We start from the raw sequence: 16,780 nt of genomic DNA, 5'->3' as shown, positions 1-16,780 counted from the left end.
ACCTAGTATTGAGTAAATTTGACGTACAGAACATCGCGCTTTTCGATTATGCATAGAATGTTGTAAGTATGTATACAAGCTTTTAATAACTATCACTTATGAAGAATACTCATTTATCAGAGTCATAATGTACCCACTGCTATGGGAAATTCAAATAATTTGAAACTGCGATATTATTCTTTTAGAGATTTTTGAAACATATGTTTTAAGGTGGATCACCACCCGGAAGTCAGTACACATTTTAGCTCATTCCCTTAACCACTGCGCAATGAAACGTTACATACTACTATAAGATACTATAAATATTGTGCTATAAGATAAAGTTATGTCTCAGCTACAACACAAGACACTGATTCATTTGGTTGTGGCTTCTGATATCGAAAAAGGTAACAAATAGAAGAAAATATTTGATTCGTCTTACAATGAGCACACAAAATGGCACTTGCTGTTAGATCTTAACTAGAAGTGCTCAATTTTATGAAATGTTTATTTGAATGTGTTAAGTACTTTAAAAGTAACGATCTTATTACGAAATAGATATATTGTTTGACATTTTTTCGTGTTATGTTTCACATTTTATTTAAATATTAATTTATATTTAAGGAAATAGATTTTGAGAAGAAACTTACGCAGAACGCCATAATGCATTGCTGCCAAATTTTTACGTTTAATTCCTGGATTCTAGCGTTGCAATTCGAGAAGTGGAACTTAACTGTGAATTGCAGTAAGGGTCGAAAACTAATTTCTCCAGTAAGTATGCACGTAGAATTTCATGGTTACTTCCTTTTTTATCTGGCACCAGTACACACACGACACTACCTGGCAACGCTGCACTATGCAAGCAGTGTTTAGTATAGCACCGAGAACACCTAGTGATCCACCTCAATGATTGACACATTCAAATAAAAACTGTTAAGTTTCTGCTATGATGGGTAATGTTCATTAAATTTGGAGCTATAAATTGGTTTCAAGGTAAAGTAAACGTATCCATTTTTGTACCTTAATAGTTCCATTTTTGAAATCAAAAGACCATAAAACCTACTTCATTATCATGTACGGTCTATGTGCAGTGCTTGTACAGCATGTTTTGGCATCAGTTCATTTCGGTTATGAAAAACAAATTGTTACATTCTTTCTGGGTCAAAGTATCTTTTTGCATAACTGAAAGTTTAAATTATACAGATACAACATAAACACAGTAATCAGTGCCAAAATAATCTCTCTAAATAAGAATTTATTATCGTAATATGACTTTTGACATAAAAGGACGATTCAGTCGCACAAAACCATATGTGAACTTCTATGCGAATGAATTATGTAAATTCGTCTTTATGTTTTGATATTAAGCATGCTTTGTCATTTCAGTGAAATATATATGGTACTTCCTATAGTTCATAGCCATAGATAATTGTATCTCCTTTTTTTTCTGTATTCACGTAGTCAACAAAACCGTTCTTGTCTTGATTTTTATTGCGGAATAACAAAAGTGAAGCACGATTTCTTGTTATAAAATATGGAAACAGTCTGCATTTTCAAACAGAATAGATTAGCATACATGGTATTCTTATTTGGACATAAAAAAAATAAATCCGCTCAGACATGTTACCGTAAGTTAACAAATGATTTTTAAAAGATGCGTTTTTGTTCCGTCTTGTGATCATGATGTATGTATATGCTCTTTGGAACTCCAATTCAACAGTTCAGAACCAGTACAGAGGAAGAAAACGAAGGAAGAAGAAGAAGAAGAAAGAACACAGACTAGACATCTAAGTGTATCCATGACAATTTATATAACTTGGTTGGAAGTCGTATGTACTAACTACCAAAACATGCATCAGCAAAAGAGGTCAAAGACCATAGATATGGAAATTACCAAAGCAAGTTGTATTGTCCACACACAAAAAAGCCATTTATATGTTACGTCATATGGCGTTCAAAACAAAAATAGAAAATCAGAAAAGCATTGTCATGTAAAATAGGAATCGTTGTCTTCAATCCAGCTACAAAGAATCTGATTCTTTTCTATATAGTACAGCGTTTATTGAGGGCAATACTTTGCAATAAGAAAATAGATAACTTAGATCTATCGAAGCTCTAAGCACTGTGCTTTCTTAGGGCAGGCTATACCATATGTAAACACTTGCATTTGCACGGAGCGGCAAGTTCCGAGGGGCAGCAAAATCTGTCACAACTATATTATTTAAAATAAATATTTCTTGTTGGAAATAGACTTCACGATGATGGTAGTTAAATTTACTAAGCTGACCTATTTGAATATCACATTTATAAATCATGTTTAGGTCACATTAGTTTAAGGTCACTCACATGGACAGTGCTAAAGCAAATGGTCAAACAAATCCCAGCATGAATTGCTTGATTGTTGTCAAATACGAAAACTCAATTCTCGAACAATAACAAACACCTGTTCCATTTAGTTAGTTATCACAGTTTTGATATGAAAAAGTTTTGTCTTTGTCACAAACAAGTTCCTTATCATTGAAGCTGTAAAAAAATATATATATTTATTTTTTATATTTTTAACAGATGTAGAAGGAAAATCAAGAAATAAAGATAAAAAAGCTAGCTGCACTGGAATTGCAACGGATATATTGAGATTGAAGCTCGATATTGAATTCTATAAAAAGGATTACCATCTTTCCTCTGCAGATGTGTTTGTTTTATCTTTCACTAACATAATAGATTATTATTTAAATTAAATACAATAAACGCAACGAGATTGTATTTGTAATGTGTGATTATGCCTTTCTGAGTGCGAGTGCTTTTTTCCCCACTCCTCCGTTGCTCGTGATGTGATAGTATACTTAAAATCGTGGTTTTTAAGATTTGTTCTTTCTTGGGAATGAGGGACCGCAAATGATGCTATTGCAAAGGGCGACAAATCGGTTAGGGCCAACCCTGAGATTACTGTTTTGTACGAAATGCATAAGTTTCACACAACGGTCCGTAGTTACGTTTAATAAATAATACACAATATCAAAATAGATTACGAAAAACAACAATATTATTAATGGTTCTTTACAATGTTTTGGGTATTTGTGTGTGTGTGTGTGTGTGTGTGTGTGTGTGTGTGTGTGTGTGTGTGTGTGTGTGTGTGTGTGTGTGTGTGTGTGTGTGTGTGTCTGAATGTGAATGTGTTTCAGAATAATTAAAATAATAAAAGAAATTATTAAAATTTGAGTTTCAGAGTTTGAGGTTTGATACTTGACAACCTAATGTAGTTCAAGTACATCAGCATTCTTTCTTCGAATCGGAGAGCTTCCAGCTGGATTATATAGACTCTGATTCATTCCCCTAGATTTTTCCCTTTAATTCCGCAAGGTGAATAGTGGGATGGTAACTTCACATATAAGCTCTGGCCGATTTTGGTCCAATTCCTTCTTCACTATTAACATTATTATTGTTGTTGGTTGTCAAGTATTCCCGTACAAGTTATAGGTTGTACAGTCAGCGACAAAAGTTCTTTCTATTTACTAAAATTTATTTTGGGAATAACATTGGTATGGCTGCAATGTACAGAAAATAACATTCTCTTTTTTTAATTTACTGAAAACTGTACTCAAATTGTCTTTCCATTCTGAAGTTACTTACGAAACTCATTCTTCGTACTAGTTACTTTCTAAAACGTAAAGAATTTTTGTCGCTGACTGTATATGTAAATAAGTAATAGAAGTACACGTATAGTCTTGTTCAAAATAATTCTTAGCCACCCATCTTGCTTTAGAAAGCCGTGCTTTGGCAACCATACTTAGAAATGTTTAATATTTTGTCTCTAAATAAAGATCTTAACTGACCAGTTAGTTTTACTTGATTTAATTCCATAGGTCAGTAAGAGTACCAGGCTTTTCAAAAAGGAGATAGGTCAGCAGTGATTCTTTCAGAAAAAAAAAATGTTCCGGGGAACACATTTTATTCGGAAGGGCACATATTATTTTCAGACGGTACTATTCTATTTTTTTTATTATTATTATTATTATTATTATTATTATTATTATTATTATTATTATTATTATTATTATTATTATTATTATTATTATTATTATTATATTATAGACGTATTATTTTGGTCTCCTCCGGGGGGTGGGGGGCAATCTCAGAGCTCCGGGAGGGGCAGTGCCCTCTAAAAACATGTCTAGAAGAAACACTGGATAGGCGGTCACTGGTCAGGATTGTTGTAACAAGACTCTTACTGTTACTATGAAGCGCCTTCCTCACCACTCGGACGTAAACATCAAAATTCAATTCCTTTATTTTCCTTTATCGTTACGAAACGTATTAGTTAGTAAAAAGTACGGGACAAGAATAAACGACCAAAAACGCCATTAGTTTTAATGGCATTTGTGGCCGTTTATTCTTGTCCCGTAATTTTACCTATATATTGTATATTGTTCGGATTCCATATTTTGTAGGGTGAATAATATGTCTTGAATATTAGAACAATAAAATTATTTTCCAAGTGGAGAAAACTGAATAGCTGTCAACATATAGAAAGATGTTCAAAAAGTATTATTAATATACTGAGAAAAAAATATAGGTGGCGTACTTAAAAAGGTAGATTACATGCGTAATTCTTGTAGTTCTTGGACTTAACGTACAGCAGACGAATAACTGAAAACGCATGTTTTATAATACTTTTCGTATAAGTGTTCCATCTATACGTACTTTCCGTATGAAACAATATAGGCGATCAGGATCTCACATACAAATAGACCCGGGGCGGAGTCAGGACGGACTTCTGGGAGGGACGGTGGGTTGTAATACTGCTACTTAGAGCTACTTTTAAGAGCCCCAAACTCTGTGATGGGTTTTATTTATATATAAAATAAGAAAGTTCCCTTTTCTGGGGGGGGTGTCTCTCCTATCTCTCCCTCCTAGATCCGCCCCTGAAATGGACGTATATAACATATAGCTGAGGAATGTAAGATAAGTATATGCATGTGATATACAGAAAACTGTTAGATGTCAGACATCCTGCAACGGCATGATTAGTAACATCTAAGTGCAATGCGTATAGCATATGGGTAACGTATGCTCCATACTGATTTCTGTAGTAAGCAACAGGATTCCGTATATTTGTACAATATACCTCTGTTCGGAGAACGGACTTTTCTCAGTGTAGGCTGTATCTAGTACAGGGATCAGAACTAGTGATGTTGAAATTCGGAAAATGGATTTCTCGAATATTCGAAAAAATCGCTATTCGAACAATTGTTGGAATATTAACAGCACTGTGTTGTCTGGTTTAGGGGAATTAGAAATTAGATTTCGGCATCTATGGTCATGACGTCACTCGGCGATCACACTATTCGAGAAACAGGAAGGAAGAAAGTATTGGGGAAGGAAGGATGTGGCCTGGGACCTGTGTGTTACGTACTATCTCGGCATTCGCCTGATGTGAATGAGGAAAGCCTCTCTCAAGATGGCTTGCTTGAAAAAGTTTTAACACTTTTTCGACCGAGAGTCCGAGAATCGAACCCGGGACCGATCGCACAAAAGATGAGAGCGTTAGCAGCCACACTACGCGACTGTGTTGTAAATGAAATGGGTTCAGTTTAACGTCCCACGATTATGTTCTTTAGGCTAAGGGAGACGATAATATAAGGCAAATGAATGGTGATGGGAGAATTGGTGGAATGATAATATAGGAGGAGACGGGAGTACCCCGAGAAAACCCACGTGCACGATGTTATCCACCACAAACTTATTTGATCGGGGATCGAACCAGGGACCCCATGCACTAGAGATAAGAGCTCTACCACTGAGCCACCGTGCCCCCGCAGCTGTGTTATCTGGTTTAACAGAGGTACCCATAAAGAGGGGCTATGACGCAAACCGCGTCATTGAAATATTTGGGGGGGGTAAAAAATCTATATAAATATGTTTGAGGGGGTGTAAAAATTAATCAAAAAGATTTTTTTCATGGAAGAACGCTTACGGATAGACAATTGAGGGGGGGGGGTGCGTCATGGACATGACGGGGGATGGGCACCACTGGGTTTAATACATACTTATAACATGCCTTGCCTTGTATTTCCCACAAATGTAGCGTAACTTATCCTCTCCTAACTTAACCTAAAATAGCAACACTAAAATAGAGAGAGAGAAAGAGATAAACTATCCAATTTAAAGAAGTAATGTAAGTGGGGGGTGGAGAAGAAAAGGAAACCTTGCTTATTTTGACCTTTCACGGTTCCGATTCCTATCCTGACCTTTCCAAATACCTAAGTTAATTTACGCTTAGGATCTGGTTTAACAAGAGAGATCACTATATTATATAAAGCGACTTGCAAGAAGGACACGCCACTTAGATTTTCACACCAAAACAATGTAAACTGACAAAAGTCACAATAAATAACTAAAAAAAAAAAAACATAAACCTAACTCTTTACAACAACAACTACTAGTACTAGTACTACTACTACTACTACTACTACTACTACTACTACTACTACTACTACTACTACTACTAATAATAATAATAATAATAATAATAATAATAATAATAATAATGCAGTGAACTACTTCTACTGTGATGTTATCACATCACTATATTCTGGTAAGGCGCTATTCCAATCTGCAGCTCTGATAGACTTTATGCTCGATAAATTAAGCGCCCATAAATTGCAGTGCCTTAAAAGTGCAAGCGCTTATCAAACTAATAATGCGTGGCACTATGTTGTGCCCACTTGTACTGTTAAAATTTGAATAGCTATTCATACATCAATACTTGAACAAATTACTGTTCGGTATCATTGCTTGAATATCAAACATTACCCAAATTAATACTGTAACAAATTGTTGTTCGAATAAAGAAAGATTGTTCCAGTGGTTATTCAAATAGCAAATCATTGTTCCAATAAGAAGTCATTATTCGAATGATTTTTTCGTATAACAAATCATTATTCAAATTAATACTAGAATAAAAATCATTTTTCGAATAACAAATCATTGTTCGAATGACCATACGAATAAGAAATCATTATTCGAACGATTGTTCCAATACCAAAATATTGTTCAAATCATTACTCAAGTAAAAAAAAAAAACATTATTCAAATTAATACTAATATAACAAAATCCCTAAATGATTATTCGAATGACAAATCATTGTTCAAATTAATTCTAATACAAGAAATCATTGTTCGAATAATTGAATAATAAATCATTATTCAAATGATTATTCGAATAATAAATGATAGTTTGATTAGCAAATCATCATTCAAAAGATTATTTGAATAACAAATGATTTGCTCGAATGATTGTTAGAATAACAAATCAATATTCAAGTGATTATTCCTATGAAAAATCATTGTTCAAATGATTATTCGAACAACAAATAATTGTTCGAATGACTGTTTGAATGACAAACCATTATTCAAATGATTATTCGAATACTAAATGATTGTTCGAATGATTGTTTGAATAGCACATCATTATTCAAATGATCATTCCAATAATGAATGATTGCTCGAATAATTGTTTGAATAGCAAATCATTATTCAAATGATTATTCGAATAATAAATGATTGCTAAATGATTGTTTGAATAACAAATCAATATTCAAAAGATTATTCCTGTGAAAAATCACTGTTCAAATGATTATTCGAATAACAAATAATTGTTCGAATGATTGTTTTAATAATAAATGATTATTCGAATAACAAATAATTGATGGAATAACAAACCATTATTCAAATGATTATTCGAATAATAAATGATTGTTCGAATGATTATTGGAATAGCAAATCATTATTCAAATGATTATTCGTATAATTAATGATGGTTCAAATGATTGTTTGAATAGCAAATCATTATTCAAATGATTATTCGAATAATAAATGATTGCTCGAATGATTATTTGAATAACAAATCAATATTCAAATGATTGTTTGAATAACAAATCAATATTTAAATGATTATTCCTATGACAAATAATTGTTGAAATGATTATTCGAATAAGAAATCATTGTTCGAATGATTGTTCGAATAACAGATTATTGTTCAAATGATGAATAACAAATCATTGTTGGAATGATTGTTCGAATTACAAATAATTGTTTAAATGATTATTCGAATATGAAATCGTTGTCCGAATCGTTGTTTGATTACAAATTATTGCTCGAATTATTCCTACAACAAATCATTGTTCAAATGATTATCCGAATAACAAATTATTGTTCAAATGTTTGTTTGCATAACAAATCGTTGCGCGAATGATTATTCCTACAACAAATCATTGTTCATATGATTATCCGATAACAAATCATTGTCCGAATGATTGTTTGAATAACAAATCATTATTCAAATGATTATTCCTATGACAAATCATTGTTCGAGTGGATACTAGAATAACAAATCATTGTTCGAATGATTGTTTTAATAACAAATCATTATTTAAATGACTATTTGAATAAAAAGTTACTCTTCCAACGGTCGTTCAGTTAACACACTATTGTTCGAATGATTACTTAAATAACCAATCTTTGCTCGAATGAACACTAGAATAACAAATCATTGTTCGAATGGGTACTCGAATAATAAATAGGCCTAATTGTTCAATGAATACTTGTATAACAAATCATTGTTCAAATAAACACTAGAATAACAAATCATTGTTCCATTTATTTTTTGAATAAAAAATCATTGTTCAAATGAATACTGGAATAACAAGACATAATGATTATTCTTATAACAAATAATTTGTCCGAATAATCATTCGTATAAACTGTTAATTGTTTGAACAAATTATATTATTTTTCAAATCATTACTTGAAAAACGGATAATGCTCCGAATCAATATGGGATTAACAAATAATTCATACATTTCATCAATTTAATATTTTCCTCCTCCTTTCTCCTTCCACTACACTTTCTATAATTGTAAAAGTTGTCAACTTGTGTACTATTTAATATAACTGAATGGTCACAGTAGTTCAGCGGTAGAGCGTTCACCTCTGGTGCATGGGATCCTTGGTTCTATTCCAGTCCGCGCCAAGTGAACTTTGTGATGGACAAACACCGTTCACGTGGATTTTCTCGGGGTTCTCCCGTCTCCTTCCACTTTCTTCATTCCAGAAAAAAGAAACACTGAAAGAAAAAATAACACTGAAGCTTACAAACGTAAGGCTTTCATTCTCATTTTCATTTCTCATTCTCATCGTCTCCTTTAGCCTAGCCAGCATGACCGTAGGACGTAAAACTTAAGAGATTTTCAATATAGTTGAAAGAGAGGCCTCTTCAAAATGCTAAAAGCAACGTCTCAATTAACAAGAGAATGGGAACACATTTGTTCCTTGTTTTCTCTGGAAAGCAATAACCATCCTCACAAAGATTTTCTAGACGGTGATGCATGTATAATATACGAAAATGAAGCATATTTGAAATAGGTACTCACCACATTATCTCCTACAAGTGCCCTCCTATCTCTCACAAGATCTTGCGTATCAGCATCCTTGGATATAGGCAAACCACCAACACTCACCACTACACATATTAAGACTAGTAAACAATAATATAGCAGAGAATCGAACTCAGTACCACTACCACTTCGTCTATAGTTCAGCACAACCTTCACTTTAATATTACTATTATCAAGTATAGCACCATGATTGTTCGACTCTCTTCGGTTGGTATGCGGTTCGAAACTCGTCGAGATCACTTGGATCGTCCGTTTCGCGCACGATAAGTCTGAGTAGCAAATACGTTTGGTCTCCATTGTCTTTAATGGTGATAATGGAAACTCGCACATAGTCGAAAAGTGTCTTCCGGAAACAATAACTAACATAAGCGCACACAAACACTGAAAGAAAAAATAACACTGAAGCTTACAAACGTGGGGCTTCCCCACAACCGGGGTCCAGAATGAAATAACTATTGCAGGAATCCCTACAGGAATTCATCGAGGTCGGAAGTGGTGTTGACACATAATCTAACGAAATAACTGATTATTTCTTTCTCAGAAAAACCTCATAATTGGATTTTGAAAACAGGTCAAAACTTTTATGATTAACGTTTTGTAACATTCACCAATTTGGTCGCAACATCAACTGGACCTAATTATGGTTGTCTTCTTCAAATACATGTAAACAATGCTTCATCTTTTTTCTCTTCTTCTTCTCGGGAACACTCATTAAGAACACATTATTGAGTAACGTCACTAGCCTAACATAGTCACGTGTGCACACGATTAGGCGCTCATTAGACGACCCAATCGTGTTTGAAGGACCATCCTGTATATTCAAAAAGCAAAACACAATATTCGTCATATGCGCGGGTTGAAACTTTTAATCCCGCGCTTGTATACGACACTTGATCCATCGATCCACTGTTTTGCTATTGCTTCCAAAAACATTCGAGTAACGGTGCATTCATTGCGTCACGAATTCAAGAACTGACCTGAAGGGTTTTGAGTGAAAAGCAGTGCCGAGCGGTACGGGTTCTTGTATCTTTCCTTATTTTTATTTTTTTTTAAAGCAGACAGCACAGTGAAAGCACAGAATAGATATCCATCTGGCGGTCGTTTCTTCAATTAAACACGCTTTTGAACGACTTTTTCTGATACTGCACCCGTGGTTAAGTAGCTTGCATGTAGATGGAAGTAATGTTGAAGTTGTTAGTAAATAAACATCACCTGCATTGCAAGGATGATTCAATGTTTTTCTCAGCGTTTAATCAAGGTCACCGCCCTCCGCACACAGAACCCCTGAGCACGCGACTACGTCACCCACCGCCGCTACACGGTGTCAGCTGCTGAAACGCTCAGCCTGGTCCTGGTCCTCCAGCTCTCGTGCGATGCTTTCGTTTGTGTTGTGTGCGTGTGACGAGGGAACAGTCTCCAATATTGCACTCGAAGTTTTGGAACTAGCGACATCATGCGGTACGAGATGGAACTGCTAGGAATTATTATTGAGCAACATTACAGCCCGGCGTGGAATATCAGTATTGTACATCCACAATAACACATAAGCAATCCCATGTGGTCTAGTGGCTAGGATACCTGGCTTTCACCCAGGAGGCCCGGGTTCGATTCCCGGCATGGGAACTTTTTTCTCTCTGTCAGCTTAGTTACAAATCGTGTATGCTACACGTTGTAATTTGAAAATACTTGTTCATTTATGTCATTTTCCACCAAATTAAAATAAAAATAGTCTTTTATTATTTTCCTCACTTATTCGTTCATATATACCGTACATCAAAAGTTTCCATGCTGAGTAAATGCGATGGAAAAAGGGCGAAAGCTCTCGAAATGTATGTCTGAAGTGAAGAAGGATGTTTCTGCTAGAAAATGAAAGATAAAGAAATTAAACCATGTCAACACGTTAAAATAATTAAAACAAACTAAGTTAATCATCCTGTTTATTTGTTTAATGGATTATTCTATTATTGCATAATAGAGTCTGAACTAATTTTATTTTTGAGTTTTTTTCTTTTCTTGTTTTTAAACATTTGTACCGATATAAACGCAAAGTCAAACTATCATTAACCATTTTTTGCTTCTTTATGAATTGGGGCATTTCCTGTAACCTTTGAAGAGACGGATCTAGCCCGGGGGGGGGGGGGGAGCTTACTCACTCACTTTTTTGAGTGACAAAAATTAATGTAAGTTAAGCTATTATTTATATATTTCTGGAGTTTTATAGTAAATTCATGATATACTTGTCATAGTCTGGGTTCTGGGTGTATCCTGTATTTACTTTCTGGATCTGCCATTGAACATTTAATTTTAATATCACGATCTACAAAGACACTTTACCGTATAATGAAAATATACGGTAATAAAAATAATATGTATGCATGTCTGCTGTAGGTACGGTATAGGTTATTAATGTTTTCATAGTTTTAAAGAAGACTCTTAATAAATATAAAAGGCCTGACTCTCCTGACAAATCCATGTCCTTTCCCCTAGAATAAATTGCAGCTTACATCGCTGCGGAGGAAGGAGAAATACCAAACACAATTAACACTATGGGTTCTGTCCTTTTCACGTATCTGAGGTGTTTCATTAATCTCAGCATTTCATATTTTGCTGGGGGAGGGGGCAAGGTTCTTCACTGTAATAGAAAAAATAAATGAAATCTTTGTTTTATGTCCCACGCTTATGTCGGATATGCTAAAGAAGACGTGATGATGAGAAATGAATGAAATGGTTGAATGAAGAAAGTGGGAGGAAACGAGAGAACCCCGAGAAAACCCATGCACATAGTGTTTGTTTACCACAAAGCTAACTTGTCAGGAGCTGAGATTGAACCAAGGACTTCATGCACCAGAGGTGAAAGCTCTACCACGGAGCCACCACGGCCCGTGCTATGAGTAGAACATGACATTTTTCATTATTACATTATATTACATGTTACTATTGATTAAAATGCATATATAAAACTCACTGCAGACAACTGTAGCCCCCTCCGAAGCTATGGATGATGTTTCTGCTTGTCCTGGCCATATTTCAGACTTCTCAGGAAAAGTTACTGAGTTCTTTTTATTTATTAACGTTCCGTAATCAAACTTTGACGACAATTTCCCCTCACCCTGATAAGGAGAATATATATATATATATATATATATATATATATACAGACTGTCCCATAATTCGTGTGTAAACTTTAATTTCATAGTACTCAGAACTGGTAAAAGCTAGAACTGTGAAATTTGCAGGCAATTTAGAGGAAGGTCAGAAGATTTGTTTGATAGCAAAACGAGATCGCGGGTATTTTTGTTTGCGGAGTTACAGGGTCAAAGGTCAAAATGCAATTTTTTCCTTATGGGATTTCAATGTTAAATAGTAGTCTCACATGCCATTTTTTTGAATATCCATCTACGGTAGCAAAAATTGGTATATCGACATAAATTCTGATCCGAAACAATGTGATAACGAGAAATTTGGGCAATCGTGACCCGGTGACCTCTAGCAGGTCATCTGTGACCTTTGAAGAAAAAGCTCCCTTTTCAACAGCTTATTGTACACAACTAATTCAGTTGAGGATAATGTTAAAACACATATGCACAAAGGATCTACTGAACATCCTTTTTAGCAAAACGAAGAGGTCAGCAATATCATCAGAGGTCAAAGGTCACGTAGTTAAAATGTCATATTTGATGTGTTAACAAATAAGAAACTGTGACATTGGAAATAATGCTTTGAAGTGTCATAGAACACATGCATTAAGATCCTTCCAACGAGTGTGTATGGGCATAGGGAAAGGTCATCATAAGAGGTCAAAGGTCACGCAGTTAAAATTTCATGTTTGAAGTGTTAACAAGTATGAAACTGCGATGTTGGAAATAAGGATTTGAGTTTCCACTGGACACATGCAGAAAGGATCTTCGAATTGGTGTGTGTGTGTGAGGTCAACAATATCGTAAAAGGTCAAAGGTCACGCAGTTAAAATTTCATGTTTGATGTGTTAGCAACTATTACAAAATTAGGCTTCTTCACCTTATGGCAATATTGATCTTTTCATTATGGTCATGTGCACCCCTTGGAAGGACCTTTCTGCATGTGTTCCATGGAAGCTCAAATCCGTATTTAAAACGGCAGTTTTATACTTGCTAACACATCAAACATGAAATTTTAACTGTGTGACCTTTGACCTTTTATGACATTGTTGACCTTTTTCCTATGCCCATATACACCAATTCGAAGGACCTTTATGCATGTTTTCTGTAGTAGTTCAAAGCATTTTTCAAACGTCTCAGTTTCATACTTGCTAACACATCAAACATGAAATTTTAACTGCGTGACCTTTTATGACATTGTTGACCTTTTTCCTATGTCCATATACGCCAATTCGAAGAACCTTTATGCATGTGTTCCATGGTAGCTCAAATCATTTTTCAAACGTCACAGTTTCATAGTTGCTAACACATCAAACATGAAATTTTTACCTGCCTGACTTTGACCTTTTACGATATTGTTGACCTCACACACACACACCAATTCGAAGATCCTTTTTGCATGTGTCCAGTGGAAACTCAAATCCTTATTTCCAACATCGCAGTTTCATACTTGTTAACACTTCAAACATGAAATTTTAACTGCGTGACCTTTGACCTTTTATGACATTGTTGACGTTTTTCCTATGCCCATATACACCAATTCGAAGGACCTTTATGCATGTGTTCCATGGTAGCTCAAATCATTTTTCAAACGTCACAGTTTCATAGTTGCTAACACATCAAACATGAAATTTTAACTGCGTGACCTTTGACCTCTTATGATGACCTTTCCCTATGCCCATACACACTCGTTGGAAGGATCTTTATGCATGTGTTCTATGGCACTTCAAAGCATTATTTCCAATGTCACAGTTTCTTATTTGTTAACACATCAAATATGACATTTTAACTACGTGACCTTTGACCTCTGATGATATTGCTGACCTCTTCGTTTTGCTAAAAAGGATGTTCAGTAGATCCTTTGTGCATATGTGTTTTAACATTATCCTCAACTGAATTAGTTGTGTACAATAAGCTGTTGAAAAGGGAGCTTTTTCTTCAAAGGTCACAGATGACCTGCTAGAGGTCACCGGGTCACGATTGCCCAAATTTCTCGTTATCACATTGTTTCGGATCAGAATTTATGTCGATATACCAATTTTTGCTACCGTAGATGGATATTCAAAAAAATGGCATGTGAGACTACTATTTAACATTGAAATCCCATAAGGAAAAAATTGCATTTTGACCTTTGACCCTGTAACTCCGCAAACAAAAATACCCGCGATCTCGTTTTGCTATCAAACAAATCTTCTGGCCTTCCTCTAAATTGCCTGCAAATTTCACAGTTCTAGCTTTTACCAGTTCTGAGTACTATGAAATTAAAGTTTACACACGAATTATGGGACAGTCTGTATATATATATATATATATATATATATATATATATATATATATATATATATATATATATAGATATAGATATAGATATAGATATAGATATAGATATAGATATAGATATATAGATATAGATAGATAGATAGAGAGAGAGAGAGAGAGAGAGAGAGAGGGTGGACCATTAATCTTGATAGGAATTTATAAGTTTTAAGGTTACTGTGCCCACCCCCTTGTCCGAGCACTTCGCCTTTTCGCCACCAGATGCTCACTTTTTCATTTAGCAATCACTGCTGGCACCTCTACTGGGAAGAATTGAAAGATCGTACCGCTCAGTTTAAATGTGTCCATGATATCCACAATTGAAGTGGGCGGGGAGAGGAATCCAACAGTTTTTTTTTTCCTTCGTGCACCTGCAGTCAGTCAGGGTCTAGTTTTACAAGCCGTATTGTTCAGCCGCAGGGCAAAATCTCAACCATTGACGAGTAACAGAAATCTTTTCTTTTTGCAGGTAGGAATAGAATTTTTGTACGAAAAACGTGAATTAGCTTGCAGAGAACGTCATTCGCATCGCGTTGACAAATTTTCTTTCGTCCGTTTATCACATGAAGCTCTTTTCTTTTTTTTTCGATTATTACCAGAATATGAGATAAAAAACTTAAATGGTTCTTTGTATACAGAAAACAAACAATACCAATATTTTCTTACATATCAGTATTATATGATTTTTTTTCTGAAGTGTATGATGCTTGAAAAATGGACAGAATGAATTTTGATTTTTCTATTTGTCCCTATCCTTCTGAGTAGAGAGAATGCTGTGGTGCAACTAAAGGGCCTGCAGGGCCCGCAACATTGAGAGGCCCAGAACAGAAAGAGGCCCATTTCAGTTTCGAAGTTAAACTTTATAATGTTAGGATGTTAAAAATTATGTGATGTTCCAACTATATCTCATTTTTACCTGTGAAGACGGTAACACCTGAGCGATTATTTAGTAAATTAAATGCCAACAAAACTTATACTGACCAGCGAAAACATTATGACCACTCGCTACTTTTTGAACGAAATCATTGTGCAGAGATAAGAGCTACAAGGCATAACACAACCGCGCGCCAAAAGTGACAAGAATCTCACTCGATTAGTCAGTGTGGTGCTTGTGCCTTGAATGGGGAAGGACGACGATATATCAGGGTGAGTAAATGGCTGGGAGCTTCATTTCGGAAACAGCGCGACTTGTCGAGTTTTCGCGATCTGCCGTGCTTATGTATTTCAAAGGTGGGAAAAGGACAGTGAAACCAGCATCGAACCAAACAACAAAAAGTGGGGCGACTACACCTCATTAAAAATGTCGGATGTCGTAGACTCTCGAGGTTGGTACAACAGAATAGACGAAAACTATAGCACAATAATAATAATAATAATAATATAATAATAATAATAATAATAATAATAATAATAATAATAATAATAATAATAATAATAATAATAATGTGCATTTTTTTGCATATAAGCAAGTTGTGACTCCCTAGATAGAACATAGAAAGTCAAAACTGTTCTCTGCAAATTTTACGTGACTCATGGATGTGGATAGAGGGGGTCCGTTTAACATTTTTGCGGGGAGACCCATTCGTCCTTACTTACGCTATATATAAACTCCTGGCACAACAGTCCCTTGTGATCTGAGTCTGCAGCGGGCTTATGTTAGTGGTCAGCACAACTACACCCAACGTAGCCGGCTGTCTAGATTGAAGTCCGCTATCTTTTAGTTTCCCAACTTTTCTCTCGATGTTTGGTCAACACAGCAATGTTTGAGTGCCACACCGGGAATTAAACCCTGGACGACGCACACCGTATCACTTTCGCTAATCTTTTGGTAAAATTCAGGTTAGGGTGGTACTGAATTATTTTTGGAATATGCCATTTCTCATAAGGTAAAAT

At 35.0% G+C, this 16,780-nt stretch overlaps 1 protein-coding gene and 1 non-coding gene across 2 annotated transcripts in view; one reads left to right on the top strand and one right to left on the bottom strand.

The window, feature by feature from the left end:
• The window catches only part of LOC145694375 (matrix metalloproteinase-2-like), a 429,459-nt gene extending 418,643 nt beyond the window's left edge, over window positions 1-10,816 (bottom strand). Inside the window, exon 1 of the mRNA XM_081770541.1 lies at window positions 9,411-10,816. Within this exon, the coding sequence (XP_081626667.1) occupies window positions 9,411-9,800 (390 nt within the window). The 5' untranslated portion in view covers window positions 9,801-10,816. The remainder of the gene's footprint in view (window positions 1-9,410) is intronic.
• Window positions 10,817-10,985: 169 nt separating this feature from the next.
• TRNAE-UUC (transfer RNA glutamic acid (anticodon UUC)) lies at window positions 10,986-11,057 on the top strand. The gene has a single exon. It is a non-coding gene; the product is annotated as a tRNA-Glu (tRNA).
• The last annotated feature ends 5,723 nt before the right edge of the window (window positions 11,058-16,780 follow it).

The sequence above is a fragment of the Thermobia domestica genome, chromosome 9 (genome assembly GCF_964235325.1).
Source record: "Thermobia domestica chromosome 9, izTheDome1.hap1.1, whole genome shotgun sequence".
Lineage (NCBI taxonomy): Eukaryota > Metazoa > Arthropoda > Insecta > Zygentoma > Lepismatidae > Thermobia > Thermobia domestica.
The sequence above is the reverse complement of the archived record's forward strand: the minus strand, read 5'-3'. Positions and strand labels throughout refer to the sequence as shown.